This window comes from Aedes aegypti, unplaced genomic scaffold (genome assembly GCF_002204515.2).
Source record: "Aedes aegypti strain LVP_AGWG unplaced genomic scaffold, AaegL5.0 Primary Assembly AGWG_AaegL5_hic_scaff_1502_PBJ_arrow, whole genome shotgun sequence".
Taxonomy (NCBI): Eukaryota; Metazoa; Arthropoda; class Insecta; order Diptera; family Culicidae; genus Aedes; species Aedes aegypti.
The window spans coordinates 1,249-13,688 of NW_018734947.1; the positions used below are offsets into that span (position 1 = coordinate 1,249).

At 40.6% G+C, this 12,440-nt stretch overlaps 2 protein-coding genes across 2 annotated transcripts; both read left to right on the forward strand.

The window, feature by feature from the left end:
• The first annotated feature begins 4,108 nt into the window (after positions 1–4,108).
• On the forward strand, positions 4,109–8,467 carry LOC110680504. Its single transcript, XM_021856302.1, has 3 exons — positions 4,109–5,594; positions 5,695–6,018; positions 6,442–8,467. The coding sequence occupies exons 1-3, from the start codon at positions 4,124–4,126 to the stop codon at positions 6,762–6,764; spliced, it is 2,118 nt and encodes a 705-aa protein (XP_021711994.1). The 5' UTR covers positions 4,109–4,123; the 3' UTR covers positions 6,765–8,467.
• LOC110680505 (dr1-associated corepressor homolog) lies at positions 6,787–10,580 on the forward strand. Its single transcript, XM_021856303.1, has one exon. The coding sequence runs from the start codon at positions 6,811–6,813 to the stop codon at positions 7,627–7,629; it is 819 nt and encodes a 272-aa protein (XP_021711995.1). The 5' UTR covers positions 6,787–6,810; the 3' UTR covers positions 7,630–10,580.
• The last annotated feature ends 1,860 nt before the right edge of the window (positions 10,581–12,440 follow it).

The following is a 12,440-nucleotide window of genomic DNA, read 5'->3' on the forward strand; positions in this document are numbered from 1 at the left end:
TAGATTCCACTTTCTTTTCCAACGCTTTTTCTAAATTCAAAATTCTTCCCTCAACGTGTGCATACTCGTCATTAATGCTGAATGGCGATTGGTACAAACGTCCATCTTTTTGATCATTTTTGAACAGATTTCGTAAATGTCTTTGCTTTGCAGTTAGATCAAGTTTATAGACTTCTTCAGGTTCATTGCGGATTTGAAGCTCAAAATCCAGCTCCTCCTGATTCAAATCTTCCGCTCGAGGGAATACACGACTCATCGTGAATTATTTTAAAAATTTAGCTTAAATTTAATGAAAATGCGAACAAAATATATAGAATTCAAATAAGGTAATAAGAAACTAAGAAAATGTATTTATATGAAAAGAAAACGATACGAAAAAAAATAAATATTTACAGAATTCAGAAAAATCTAACAAAAAACAAACGAGTTTTAGTAAACAGTAAAGAAAAAGCCTTGTATTGTTGGGCGCCAAATGTAACCGGACGTCCGAACGTGCTTTCCGGTAAGATTAGCGGATGGCTTGAGCGCCACTCCGGTTGGAGACCATCCACCTGTTTTCAGGGTTGCCCGGCCTAAGACCTCTCAAGGGAAAGGGTTTTGGGGTCCAATAGTGGAAGGAAAGCACGAAGCACGGTTGGCTACGTTGTTGCGACAAGAAGACTCCTCTTTAGATTACCCTAGACTGTTAGTCCGAGAAAAGAAAACCTAGCCGATAGTCCAGACTACGTTTGCACCTATTCTCATCACTGGCTGGCTGTACACGTAAACCTCAAACTGAACCCGAAAGACTAGAGAGTGTTCCTTGGTTGGATTCGGAGCCAACCTCCCCAGTAAAATAAATAAACTAACAAGGAACTACTAAACGAACCCGAGTGACATGAAACCTCCCCTACATTACCCTTCTCGTTCGCTAATAACTTCAACACAGGTCGGTTTGTCTGTGGTACTCTAATGCATTTATTCAAAACGTAACGCAATTTCATTATCGAGTTCATTTCTATATTTAGTTCGTAGGCCTACTTTATCGACATTCTCTCTTCCTTTCTTACTCTAGCTATTTACAAATTCATTTCCATTTCATCTTCTACCTCTCTTTCTACTATCTCTTCACGTGCTCTTGTGCGGTGTGGGCATTCACTTTGGGGGAACGGCTAGTGTCCGACAAAAAAGCTTAGCCGCCGCCACGCGTCTCCAACCATCAATCGGGAGCGGGCAAAAAAATCTCTACACCATGCGCATGGGACTTTCACTGATTTGCATGCATTTACTTACGGTACCATATCAGCAGGACGAAAGTGGGTGGTCGCCGGACGACGACGCTGGGGTCTTGTTGGTGTGATTGGGGCGCTGCTGATCGGTGGGCGGCTTGATCCGTGTCGACGGTTACGGCATCGGGACACTGATCGCTCGTTCAACGGGAGGTTTGGTGGGTTAACGCTTAGTCACGGCACATCTCTGCGATGCCCGGCTCCTTCAAACGCGCGATGCGCGCCCTCCGACTTCTACGCCTCACTGCTTCATGCGCCGACGGCGCCTCACCGACGATTTGTGGGCTTCAACGGGGTACTGCCGTTGTACTTACGGTCGTCACCGAAACGGGAAACGCTGGTTGCTGGCTCCCTTGACTCTTGATGAAAACGATTGTTGCGCTGGCCCTGTCCGGGGCGCGAAATTGACGGACGCGGCCCCCTTCCAGCCACGTGTACCACCGGGCTTCTTCGAAGCTGCAGAGTGGGGTCAGGAATAGTCTCCTAAACACTATTGTGAGGTGGCGGGCTTGGCACGCTTGCCACAAATCTTTTGCCAAAATACACTCGCACACTTATACTATCGCACGTTCAATCTAACTACGCTTAATCCACGCTTTCTACTTAGCTATTCTATTATGTCACCTCGCGACGCGGAACTAACTTGGACTACTCCTGCCTCTTCCACTGTACAGATCAAAGTGAACATGTAACAATCAGAAACCCTCAGATAAGGTGCGATTATTCTGAAAGTCTTCGCTACCGGAATTGACCTCCCGAGTCTCTAAATTGCCTTTGCCCCGACTAACAGTCTATTGTGGCAAAGAGAAAGATCATTCGGGTTGCAACGAATGTCACCAACCGAGCCTAACCGAAATTCTCTCAATTACGAGCCAAAAGGTCAATAAATCCTGAAAAGGGTTTCCCAGAGGTCGATGGCCACCAACCGACGCTACTTTGTTATCGCCACGCTTGCTGGAAGCATATGCAATATGCTCCCAATTTCCTATGGTACTCATCGGCTTATAGTTGGAGAGTTCGCTTCTGCTCGTTTCCGTGAGCGTGCATTTGTTTTATAGCCAGAAGAGCTTTTATGGGGAAACCAAATTGCGGTGTATGTGACGGGGAAACTTTAATACAAATTCAATATATCAATTCATTTACTTAAGCTAATTTATATTTACATAATTACAAACAATGTATCGAACTGAAAGTTCGTTACAACGTAAAGAATCATAATTGATGTTCTGTTTTAGAATAGAGAAACTAAGTATTTTTTAAGTCTCATTAATTATGAATTTGAATTAGAATGTTATTAGTCAACGATACCCGTGCAAACGTTGAAATCTACTTTTCATCGAAATGTTGTTCTAGTTACACAAAAAAATGGCCGATTTCGGTAAAAATTAAATTTTCAAGAAATTTGTAATAGATTCCAATTTTGCTTGCAATTCATTCTGGAGGCATCATAGAAGTCTTCAGATATTCTTATGCAACTATTTTACGGAATCTTCAGAAATTTTACACCAAACAAATACTGACGTCTGTGTTTTATGCAATGCTTAGACACATGATTCTTCACAGAATTTGCTCAAGGAAATGTTTGAGCGCTTCATCAAGATCTTTCAGATTCAAATAAATAAACAAATACAAAAGTCTTCATGAAATTAGGTTAAATTCAGATATTTTGAATAAATTCGTTCAGAGATTTTTCAAGGAAAATCCTACAAGAATTCTGACGACGATTTTAAAAATAGTCGTCCAGGTATTTCCATATTTCATTCATGGTTACCCCCAAAAATCGCTCCAAAAATTCCAACGAACAGTAAATTGGTCGTGTTCTAATGAAGTTCCGTAAAACGGGGCGAATAGAAAAAGTGGGGCGAAAAGAAACAAAGCGACCTTCAGTTAAAAATGTGAATATTATGTAATGATAACCTTTAAAAACCTACTGAAATTCTTTTTTCCCATTAGTTGAAAAGCAACAGAGTGTACCGCTAGACTATTTTCAAATTAAAAATTTTGCTACATTTCTCATTAAAAAATTGAGAGGAAAATATTGAAATCTCAATCATTTTTGATAGCTTGAAACATCCGCCATTTTTGCTGATTTCAAAAATGATCGAAAATTGAACTTAATTTTAAAAATTTTTTTTTTTTCTTCACTAAGTAAATACATGTTGATATTTCTTCTAGATGCACTTAAAAATGTGTTTATTTTTCCATTAAAATGAAAAAAAAGTATTGATATTTACTGAACAGTGTTTCTATTCGCCCCATTGCGGGGTGAAAAGAAACATACAACATTTTCATAAATTTTTGTACGATATAATTTTTATTTTTAAATAGCAATTGGGGTCTTAGCAAAGGAAGACGCGACCCATATTTAAGGCTAATAAAATTGGTTTTAATCCGCACGGTTTAAGTTGTACACATTCAAACATGTCGGAAAGTGTTTCTATTCGCCCCATTTTACGGTTCCTTCCTAGCACTTCATCCAAGGATACTTTTTTTTTAAGTTTTCACACCAGTTAATACAGGTTAATACAACAGCCCAATGTTTTTCAAGCAAATCCCCCCAGAGTATCATCCAGAGATTTGATCGATGTTTTTTGGCAATTTATCGAGAAAATCATGTTCATTTTTTTTAAACAGGTCATTTTTTTCCTGGGCTCTTGTAGAATTTCATAAAGGTTACTTTAGAACTGACCCAAATTTCATCAGATTTCTTTAGGACTTTCATTAAAAACACCTCCAGTTTTTTTTTTCAAAAAAAAAAAATCCAATTTCTGAGAAATTTCCTTCAGAAGACATCCTGTGATGCAACTATGAGACACAATAGTAGCTTTTAAAGATCGAAAGAAGTTTAGAGTCACATGTTACAACGAAGATTTCTTTTCCTTCTATTTCCAGAGCATCAACGCAAGATCAATGTCGCTAACTTGCCGTGGGACGTAACTGAGCAGCAGTTGCGCGATTTGTTCAGCGGTCATGAGGTCGAGAAGGTGGAGATCTACCATTACCGCAAGTACACGCTGGCCTTGGTCCTGTTCAAGGACAAGGACACCGCTGCCGCGGCTCTGGCCGAAAAGGAGAACTCTATGTTCCGCGATCGCCGTCTTCGTATGCACATGGAATTCACCTCAATCCGCCATATCAAGCGTGAAGTCATTGTTACCGTCGTTGAAGATGAGAACATGACCGAAGAGCAGCTGTGGGATAAGGTTAAGGCAGCTGGCGTGGAACCGACTTCGGTGTTGATCTTCTATCCATTGGGCTATGTTACTTTGGAGAAGGAATGCGACAAGGCCCCTATTCTTGAGAAACTGAAGGCCGCTGGATTCAATGCGCATGACTTGAACCAACGTGACCAGAACCAGCATTTGGACATCTGGCGTGCGGCCAAACTGTTCTTCCGTAACCGCAACCGTGTCCAGCTGTTGAACATTCCCAACAAGTGGATTGAAGATAAGGAAGAGATGAAGAAACAATGCGCTGAAGGAGGTACCATTACCGAAGCTGTTTCGAACAATGTTACCCAAAATCCCCAGATGGCTTCCAACTATGCCCGAATCTTCTACGAAACTGAAGAGCAGGCCGTCAAGGCTGCAAAGGCTCTGAATGGACGCGTTGTTGATGGCAAGCGTATCCATGCTCTGCATCTGGGATCCGCATTGATGCCCAACTACAAGACCTCGGTCTACGTTACGTCTTTGGACAAGGGTGTTACTGAAGAGCAAGTTTATGATCATTTCAAGCAGTTTGGCGAAATTGAGTTCACCAACCGTCGCAACTGTGGAGATGCTGCTATCATCTGCTACAAGAACGCTGCTTCCGCTGAGAAAGCGCTTGCATGCACCACCTTCCCGGCGCCTACCGAAGAGAACAAGGATGCTACCAAGGAGGTTGTTGTCAAGAAATACGACGGACCATTGGTCCTTCGTCCGGTTGCCCTGAAGCGTAAATTGAAGGCCGGAGAAGAAGAGAAGGATCAGGCCGAAAAGACCAAGGAGCAACAAAGTGTGCTCGGAAAGCTGAAGGCTTACCACCCGATCTTTGTCGGCAACGTGCCACTGAATTGCCCACCTTTGGAATTGAAGCACTACTTTGCGCAGCACGGACCAATCAAGTTCATGTTCTCGCCGCAAATCTTGGCTTACCGCAACAGTGCGCCTCACCCCGTGAAGACGTTCATCATCTACTACATGAACCGTCCGAGCCAGCAGAATGCCGTTCGCTTCTTCGACCACAAGTTCTTCGGCGGTCACCGTCTGCATGTGCTGCCACTGCGCGGAACACAAAACATGGATGTCAAGAAGACCATCAAGATGACCAAGATTCCATTCAGTAAGTATATTTGACAAATCCCCTCATTGATTCTTGTTTCAATCGAAATTCAGTTGTGGTGTTAATCCGTGCGTCTCTTTCTCTTCTTTTTTTTCCACAGTGTCCGAGGATGCGTTGTTCAAGAAGATCAAGCCATTCGTTGGCAAGATCAACCGCATCGTGAAGAAGTCGCGATTGATAGCTTACATTGAGCTGGAAGACAGCGCCGACGTCGAGAAAATGATGAACGTTGAAACCCCTGACCATCCTCTGCCAAAGGGTAAGATGGAACAGCTCAAGACCCCAATCAGCGCTCGTCTGTACAATGAGGACGATGTTCGTGTATTGAACGGCATCGCCAAGATTGTCGCCAAGAACCCGGATATGCTGAAGAAGAACATTCAGCCACCCAACAAGCGTCCACGCATGGAGTTCGGTGGTCCAGGTAAGATTTCGGATACTGTTTTGGATTTTTTATTTTTCATTTCAGAATCCATCGGATAACTCTTCACATATTCTATTGTCCTGCAATTTGATTGCTGGGATTGACTCTCCCCCCTTTCGTAGCATTCTCTTAGTACCCTTCCTCGTTTTCCTATTCATCCACTTTTCCCCTCGATTGCTATTTCAAGTTTGGTTTAACCTGAATTCAACGTACAATTACTTCAAAGTTTATAATGATTTCTGTATTTTGGAAAAGTCGACATTAGCTACAAGTGCGAAGGTTGAATTTCTTCCTCCCTAGCGAATATAGTCAATGTCGTATTATAAACTATGAAGTTTGTCTCTATATTGAGATTCTCTGGTTTAACCTCAGTAGCGTAAAGATATGGACTTAATTTAATTGAAATGACGTCTCGTTTTCCAGGTTTTAATCAAGGCCCTGGAGGCTTCGTTCCCAATAACAATATGAACAATCCAAATGCTATCCAAGATTTGTTGCGTCTTGCGTTCATGTCCGGCAAGAACGTTGGCGAGAGTCTGGCTTCTAACCAGAGCTCGTTCGGACCCGACCCACCAGTCGCCAATTCCAACAACTTTGGTGACGGTGGTTTCGGTAACCGTAACCGCAATAACCAAGGTGGTAATCAAGGCAACTTCCGTGGTCAAGGAAGAATGAACATGAACCAGAATCAGAACCGTGGCAACAATGCCAACAATTTCGGTGGCAACACAAATGCCGGTGGGTAACAACTTCCAAGCTTCCCCCGGAAATCAAAACCGTGGTGGACAAAACATGAATCGTGGTAATCAACAGAACCAGAACCGTGCTGGTGGTAACATGAACCAAGGCAACAACATGAATCAGGCCGGCGGCGGAAATGTTAATCGCCCTCAGCAAAATAAGCCAATGAACATGAATACCGGTAACCAAAATCAAAATAGAAACAACCAGGTTGGTGGCGGCGGCAATATGAACCGCAACCAAAACCAAAATAACCGCAACAACTTCGACAATGACAATTCCTTTGGCGGAGGAAACAACTTTGGCAACAACCGCAACAACAATTTTTCCAATGACAGTTTTGGTAGCAACGATAATAACTTTGGTGGTAACAATAGTGGTAGTAACAACTTCTCGAATGACAACAACTTCGGTGGTAATAACCGTGGTAACAACTTCGGTGGTAACAAGCGCAACCAGAACGATAACTTTAATAACTCGTTCGGTAGCGGAAACAACAGCGGTGGAAACAATCGCTTCAATAACGATGGAAACAATTTCAATAGCAATTTTAACAACCGCAACCAAAACAATCGTTTTGACAACGACAACGATAACAATTTTACTGGTAATAAGGGTGGTAACAATTTCGGCAACCGTCAAAACAAGCCCTTCAATCAGGGAAACAATCAGGGTGGCAACCAGGGAGGCGGTATGTCCTTTGGTGAATTTAACAACTCCAATTCCTCCAACCGTAGTGGTGGAAACTTCGGTGGAAACAATTCCGGTTTCAATTCTGGCAACGCCGGAGGAAACAAGTGGAACAACAATTCCCAGCAATCCAATACTGGCAGCCGCCTCGCTGGTAGCATTTTTAGCCGACGCTTCTAAACAGCTAAAACCAAGAAAAGTTAATTTTTACAAGCAATTTGTGTCTTGTATATAAAATCATTAGCTTCCCTTAATCCCACCGTTAACAGGGATGACGGAAATCTGTCTGGGAAGCGTACTCTTTCTAGGTTTAGGCAGAACAAACTAATGTAACTTAATTTTAAGTAAACCACAAACTTCTTAAACCAGAAATAAACTTATAACAGTGAGACGAATGAAAATAACCATTTTGCCGTTCTTTTTACAACATTTGACTACTTGATTAATGAAAAGACACAAATTATAATCTCACATCCAGCAAAATATCCAATTCTTGAAATGAAAAATTCAATGTTCAATAAAAGAAAAAGGTAGATCTATAGCAGTACCATTAAAATAAAGTTTGCCAGGCCTGATGGAACCCTGACATCCACAGAAGTATTTATTATTTTATTTTAACATTAAACAAAAAGCTTAGGAACCATCGTAAGCTGCGAAGTATTGTTCTATTCGTTATTGGAAAGGAAAAAGTTTGATAGCAGCATTCAACATGAAAGAACAAGTTTAAATTTCATTCAAGAAATAAACATTTGAAAACGATGTAACTCCACACTCACACAAAGTAGCGCAGTGTTAATTGTTGTATTGGCAGCAGTTATGCAACAACTGAAAAAGTACTCAGAAACGCTGACGAACACATCTTACTGCGGTTAGGCATCCTATCCCCCCATATATTCACTTAGATGAATAATGCTAATATGTAGATCTCCTCGCGTTTCTGTGCGATGGACATGTAACTGTAAGAATATGATTTTAGTGTAAAACTGAAATAAAATGTGCAACACTGAAGTAAAATGAATTTTATATTGTTCTTTTGAGTATACATATATATCAATTCCACCAATAACTAAACAAAAAGCATTTGACTATAGTGTCCTTTGCTAACCTTTTTCGTGCTGAAGAACTGGCAGCACACTTGTAAATTGAGCTATGAATTTAAAATAAACCATTAAATTAGTTTTAAAACAATGATTGTTTCATTCCTGCGATAAATTGAAAGTGTGCTGCTATATCTCACGCGAATGCCTGCATCATCTACAAGCTTTGCTCTTAACTTCCGTGTCAACAGTTGTTTTCAGATATTTGCTTCCGAAAACATTAAAATTCATTTGTTAAATTCCGCGATTTTTTTCCTTCGCTTTCGTTCGGTTAATATCACACTTGGTCAAGTTTCATTGTCGAAATAAACTGATCTAGATTTTCTTAAATCGCGTTACAAAGTCATGCATTTTTTTACTTGGAAAACTGCTTGTGCAAAGTGATATTTCTACAGTTGCCGAATTACCACCACGTACGAAATGAACCGGAAGTGCTCATGCGCATTGCTATTGCGCAATTGCGAGAAAGAAAGAAACAGTGAGGTTGAATTTCTGCTGCAGGAGAGAAAGCGATAGCTTTGGCGAAATTTTAATTGTTACAATTCATCATAGTTAATGAGGACAAGCAAAATAGCTGCTGATGCTCTCGAAAAACAAACTCTTCCATAATCGTAAGTACCAACAATACCACTATCAAAAATTATTTTGGCAAAAGGGAAAGGTTCTGTAAGCCTAACTCTCCGTTGTCGAAAAAATGTTGCAGAACAACTTTTATTTAAATATTTACAAATTATTTGTTCTAGTTTTTGCCATTAGAAGGAAAGAAACGAAATTATTTTAAATTTTGCTCCACCACCATTAGCCACCGCCATTTACCACGATACGTACGTTTTAGGTTCGAATTCCAACAAAATGCTTAGGTATTATTTGTCATTTGATTCACACTCTTGTTTGATCAATGGAAATGTGTAACTACTATTAGCAGTTTGATTAATTTCTGTTTTTCACCGTCAATAACTTATCATACCAACTGTTTGGATTGAGACGATTTTGAAATATTGATTTCATTTTTCCGATACATCTCTCAAAAAGTTGTTTTAGTAAAAATCATTCGCATGTTTTTTCCGTTGATCAAATTAAATTGCTAAGAAGAAGAAAGTTTTATTAAAATTTGATTATTCTTAAACTTGTAAAAAAACATCCAGATTATCCAGGTGCAGACTTTTCATTACATTATCATAATCTCTGTGAGCATATTTTGAAGATCAATTTCAAATTTTAATTAAAATTTAGTAGTTATTTAAAGAAAATAATCACAAAGGAAAGTTGTCTTGCTTTTGTGACATTTGACATCTAACTGGGTTTCCTCCATCGTACTTTCGTATGAAAGGTCTCAAAAGATTGATACATATTCCAGAATACCACTGGTATATTATTTGTCGAATTTCATACATTTGGCCGAGGAAATAATCCCATTTATAATATGATCATTGGGGTTCCCGATTTGTTTTTCACCATACCAAATAGATTGTAGCTTTCCGCTTCAAACCTCAATTTGCTCTATGTCAAAATCCACCCTAGATGTATTACCAAGACTTCTTTTTCAATAACGGTGGATGAATGAGTTAAAATGATTCCCTACGGTTGATTGGAAAAGGTTAAATTCACATTGATAATGAAAACTGTACTTGGATAGTCGGAAAGCTTCTGTATCAATATACAATTAATGAATTTGCCAAAAACAAACCTGTCACATTTCCTTCATATCCATTTTCCAACGATGATTACTAAACTATTGATCTCCTTTTAGCCCATGAGAAGCGCGTGCCTATTCTGCGCGGCGTGTGAGGTGACACGAGTCGAATGAGGTGACAATTGTCGACTCGCTCCCATTTGATTAACATTAGTCGTCTCACGTCACTCGCGGTGAGAGCGACTCGTCTCTACTCACACGCCGCGCAGAATAAGCACGGCGATATCTGGTTCCTGTTTGGTAAGATTTGGTGTCGTTTATATGGTCATATTACTTTAACATTTATGTGTCTATGGTAAGAAACTGATGGTTAGTCAATTCATGTGAGCGTTGATTAAGTTCAATGCAAAATAAAGCAACTCAAAACCGATATAAAAGCGTATATGATTGCTCAAAAAGCGTATCAAAGCCGATTGCCCCGTCATGTCGTCGTCGTTCCCTGCGTGAGAGTTGCTTTTCTGTCCTGGTTCTTTCGATCGGTCCACCCTTCTTCTCGCTTAACAGTAAACAGCGCATTGGAAGTCATGAATGTTAAAGTGCTCTTTGCATTTCGACTGGTTGGTAAGTTTGTCCCAGTGCAAGGAATCGCAAATGTTTACCCAAAAGCCCCAGAGGGTGGACTGTTTTGTTAGTGTTCCTTTACTGACTGTTGATTTTTTTCTATTGTGTCCCTTGAAATCAACGACCCCTTAGACACGTTCGATGACGAGCGTTACTATCAGTCAATAACTCCAACGCCGGCACTTCCTGTTCCTGCCACGATACAAGCCGTAGCTCCAGCAACGGCCGCAACGACAGTTATTACCAGCGACAATACCTTCCAATCGGAGTATATCCCAGTGCCTAGGGATGAACGTTATGAATTCCCAGGAATGATGCCACGGGACACCCGAATGTATGAAACGGGTTTAGTGTCAGCCACGGATAATACCATTTCAAATCCAGTACCATTGTACCGTGATGAGCGTCACTATTATCCAGTGAGCACCATCACAAGTTCTTACATCCTAGATAATCGACAATACGAGCAATCAATCAATTCGCCTACAATGATGCATGATCGGCTCTATCAACCGACCACTCATACAATCACGAGCGGTATGCTGTACAACGATCGTCATTACGAAACGACCAATTCCTTGGGTAGTTTGTCGAACCTGGCCAGTGCTAACGAGTGCCATGGTGTCGAGATGATGATGCGTCAGGATGCTGCAGCGGTTGCGGCTGCTGCCGTTATTGAACATGGTGCTGCCGCCGAAGTCGCATGGGGTCGTGCCGAAATGGAACGGCAGGACGAGATCGATCGTCAGTATTTGGTGCTTTTACCTCGGGAGGACAAGATCGAACCACAGGATGATCTTTGAGCTCAGATATGGTTAACAGTTACTATTCAGGGTGACCAATGAAACGAAGAAAACAAAGTTCCAAAAGCAACTTTTTTCAAAAATTTGCGTTTTCAATAACTTATTCTCTCATTACGAAAATTAAACCACTTTCAAAATGCAATAAGGAGACACAAATATCAAGGGTTTCAAACATGTTTTAATAGTTCTAAAACTTGAAAAACGTTATTGAAACAACAAAATCGAATAAGCCATTTCAACTTTTAGCTAACAAATAATCATTCTGCGCTTGGGGCTATTTACTTAGACCTATTTTGGAGCATGCTAAGAATCCCCTAATATGATCGGCCCCATGATACTCGCATAGACAAACAGACGTAACAATTGCTTTCAAAATCCGTCGCCCACTTCACACACCATCATCGTCTGGTGGTCTTGTAGCATGAACTTGGATTTTGTGCAACAAGGCATGCAGAAAGCGCTAGTATGAAACGTCAGATACAAACGAAAACGATGCGTACGCTTCTGGTTGAGAGATATGTAACATAAGAAATTTGAACTGATGGTTGAAAAAGTGATTGATGGAAATTTCGACACTGGTACGTTTGTTTGTATGTGGTACTTGGGTAGGACATCCATCAAAGTACGTTACACTTCCAAGATGTAAGAGAAATTGTCCCAATTGAAATGGGGATACTTTTGAAATCTGTTAAATTTGGTTTATTATAGGTGCTAAATGGTACTCTGAAAATTGGCTAACTAAGCACGATGATTCGGCGGTCACCCTGTAACTATTGCTAATTACATCTACCTATTACACTACCCTATTATGGTTAATTGAAACCAGTATACACAATT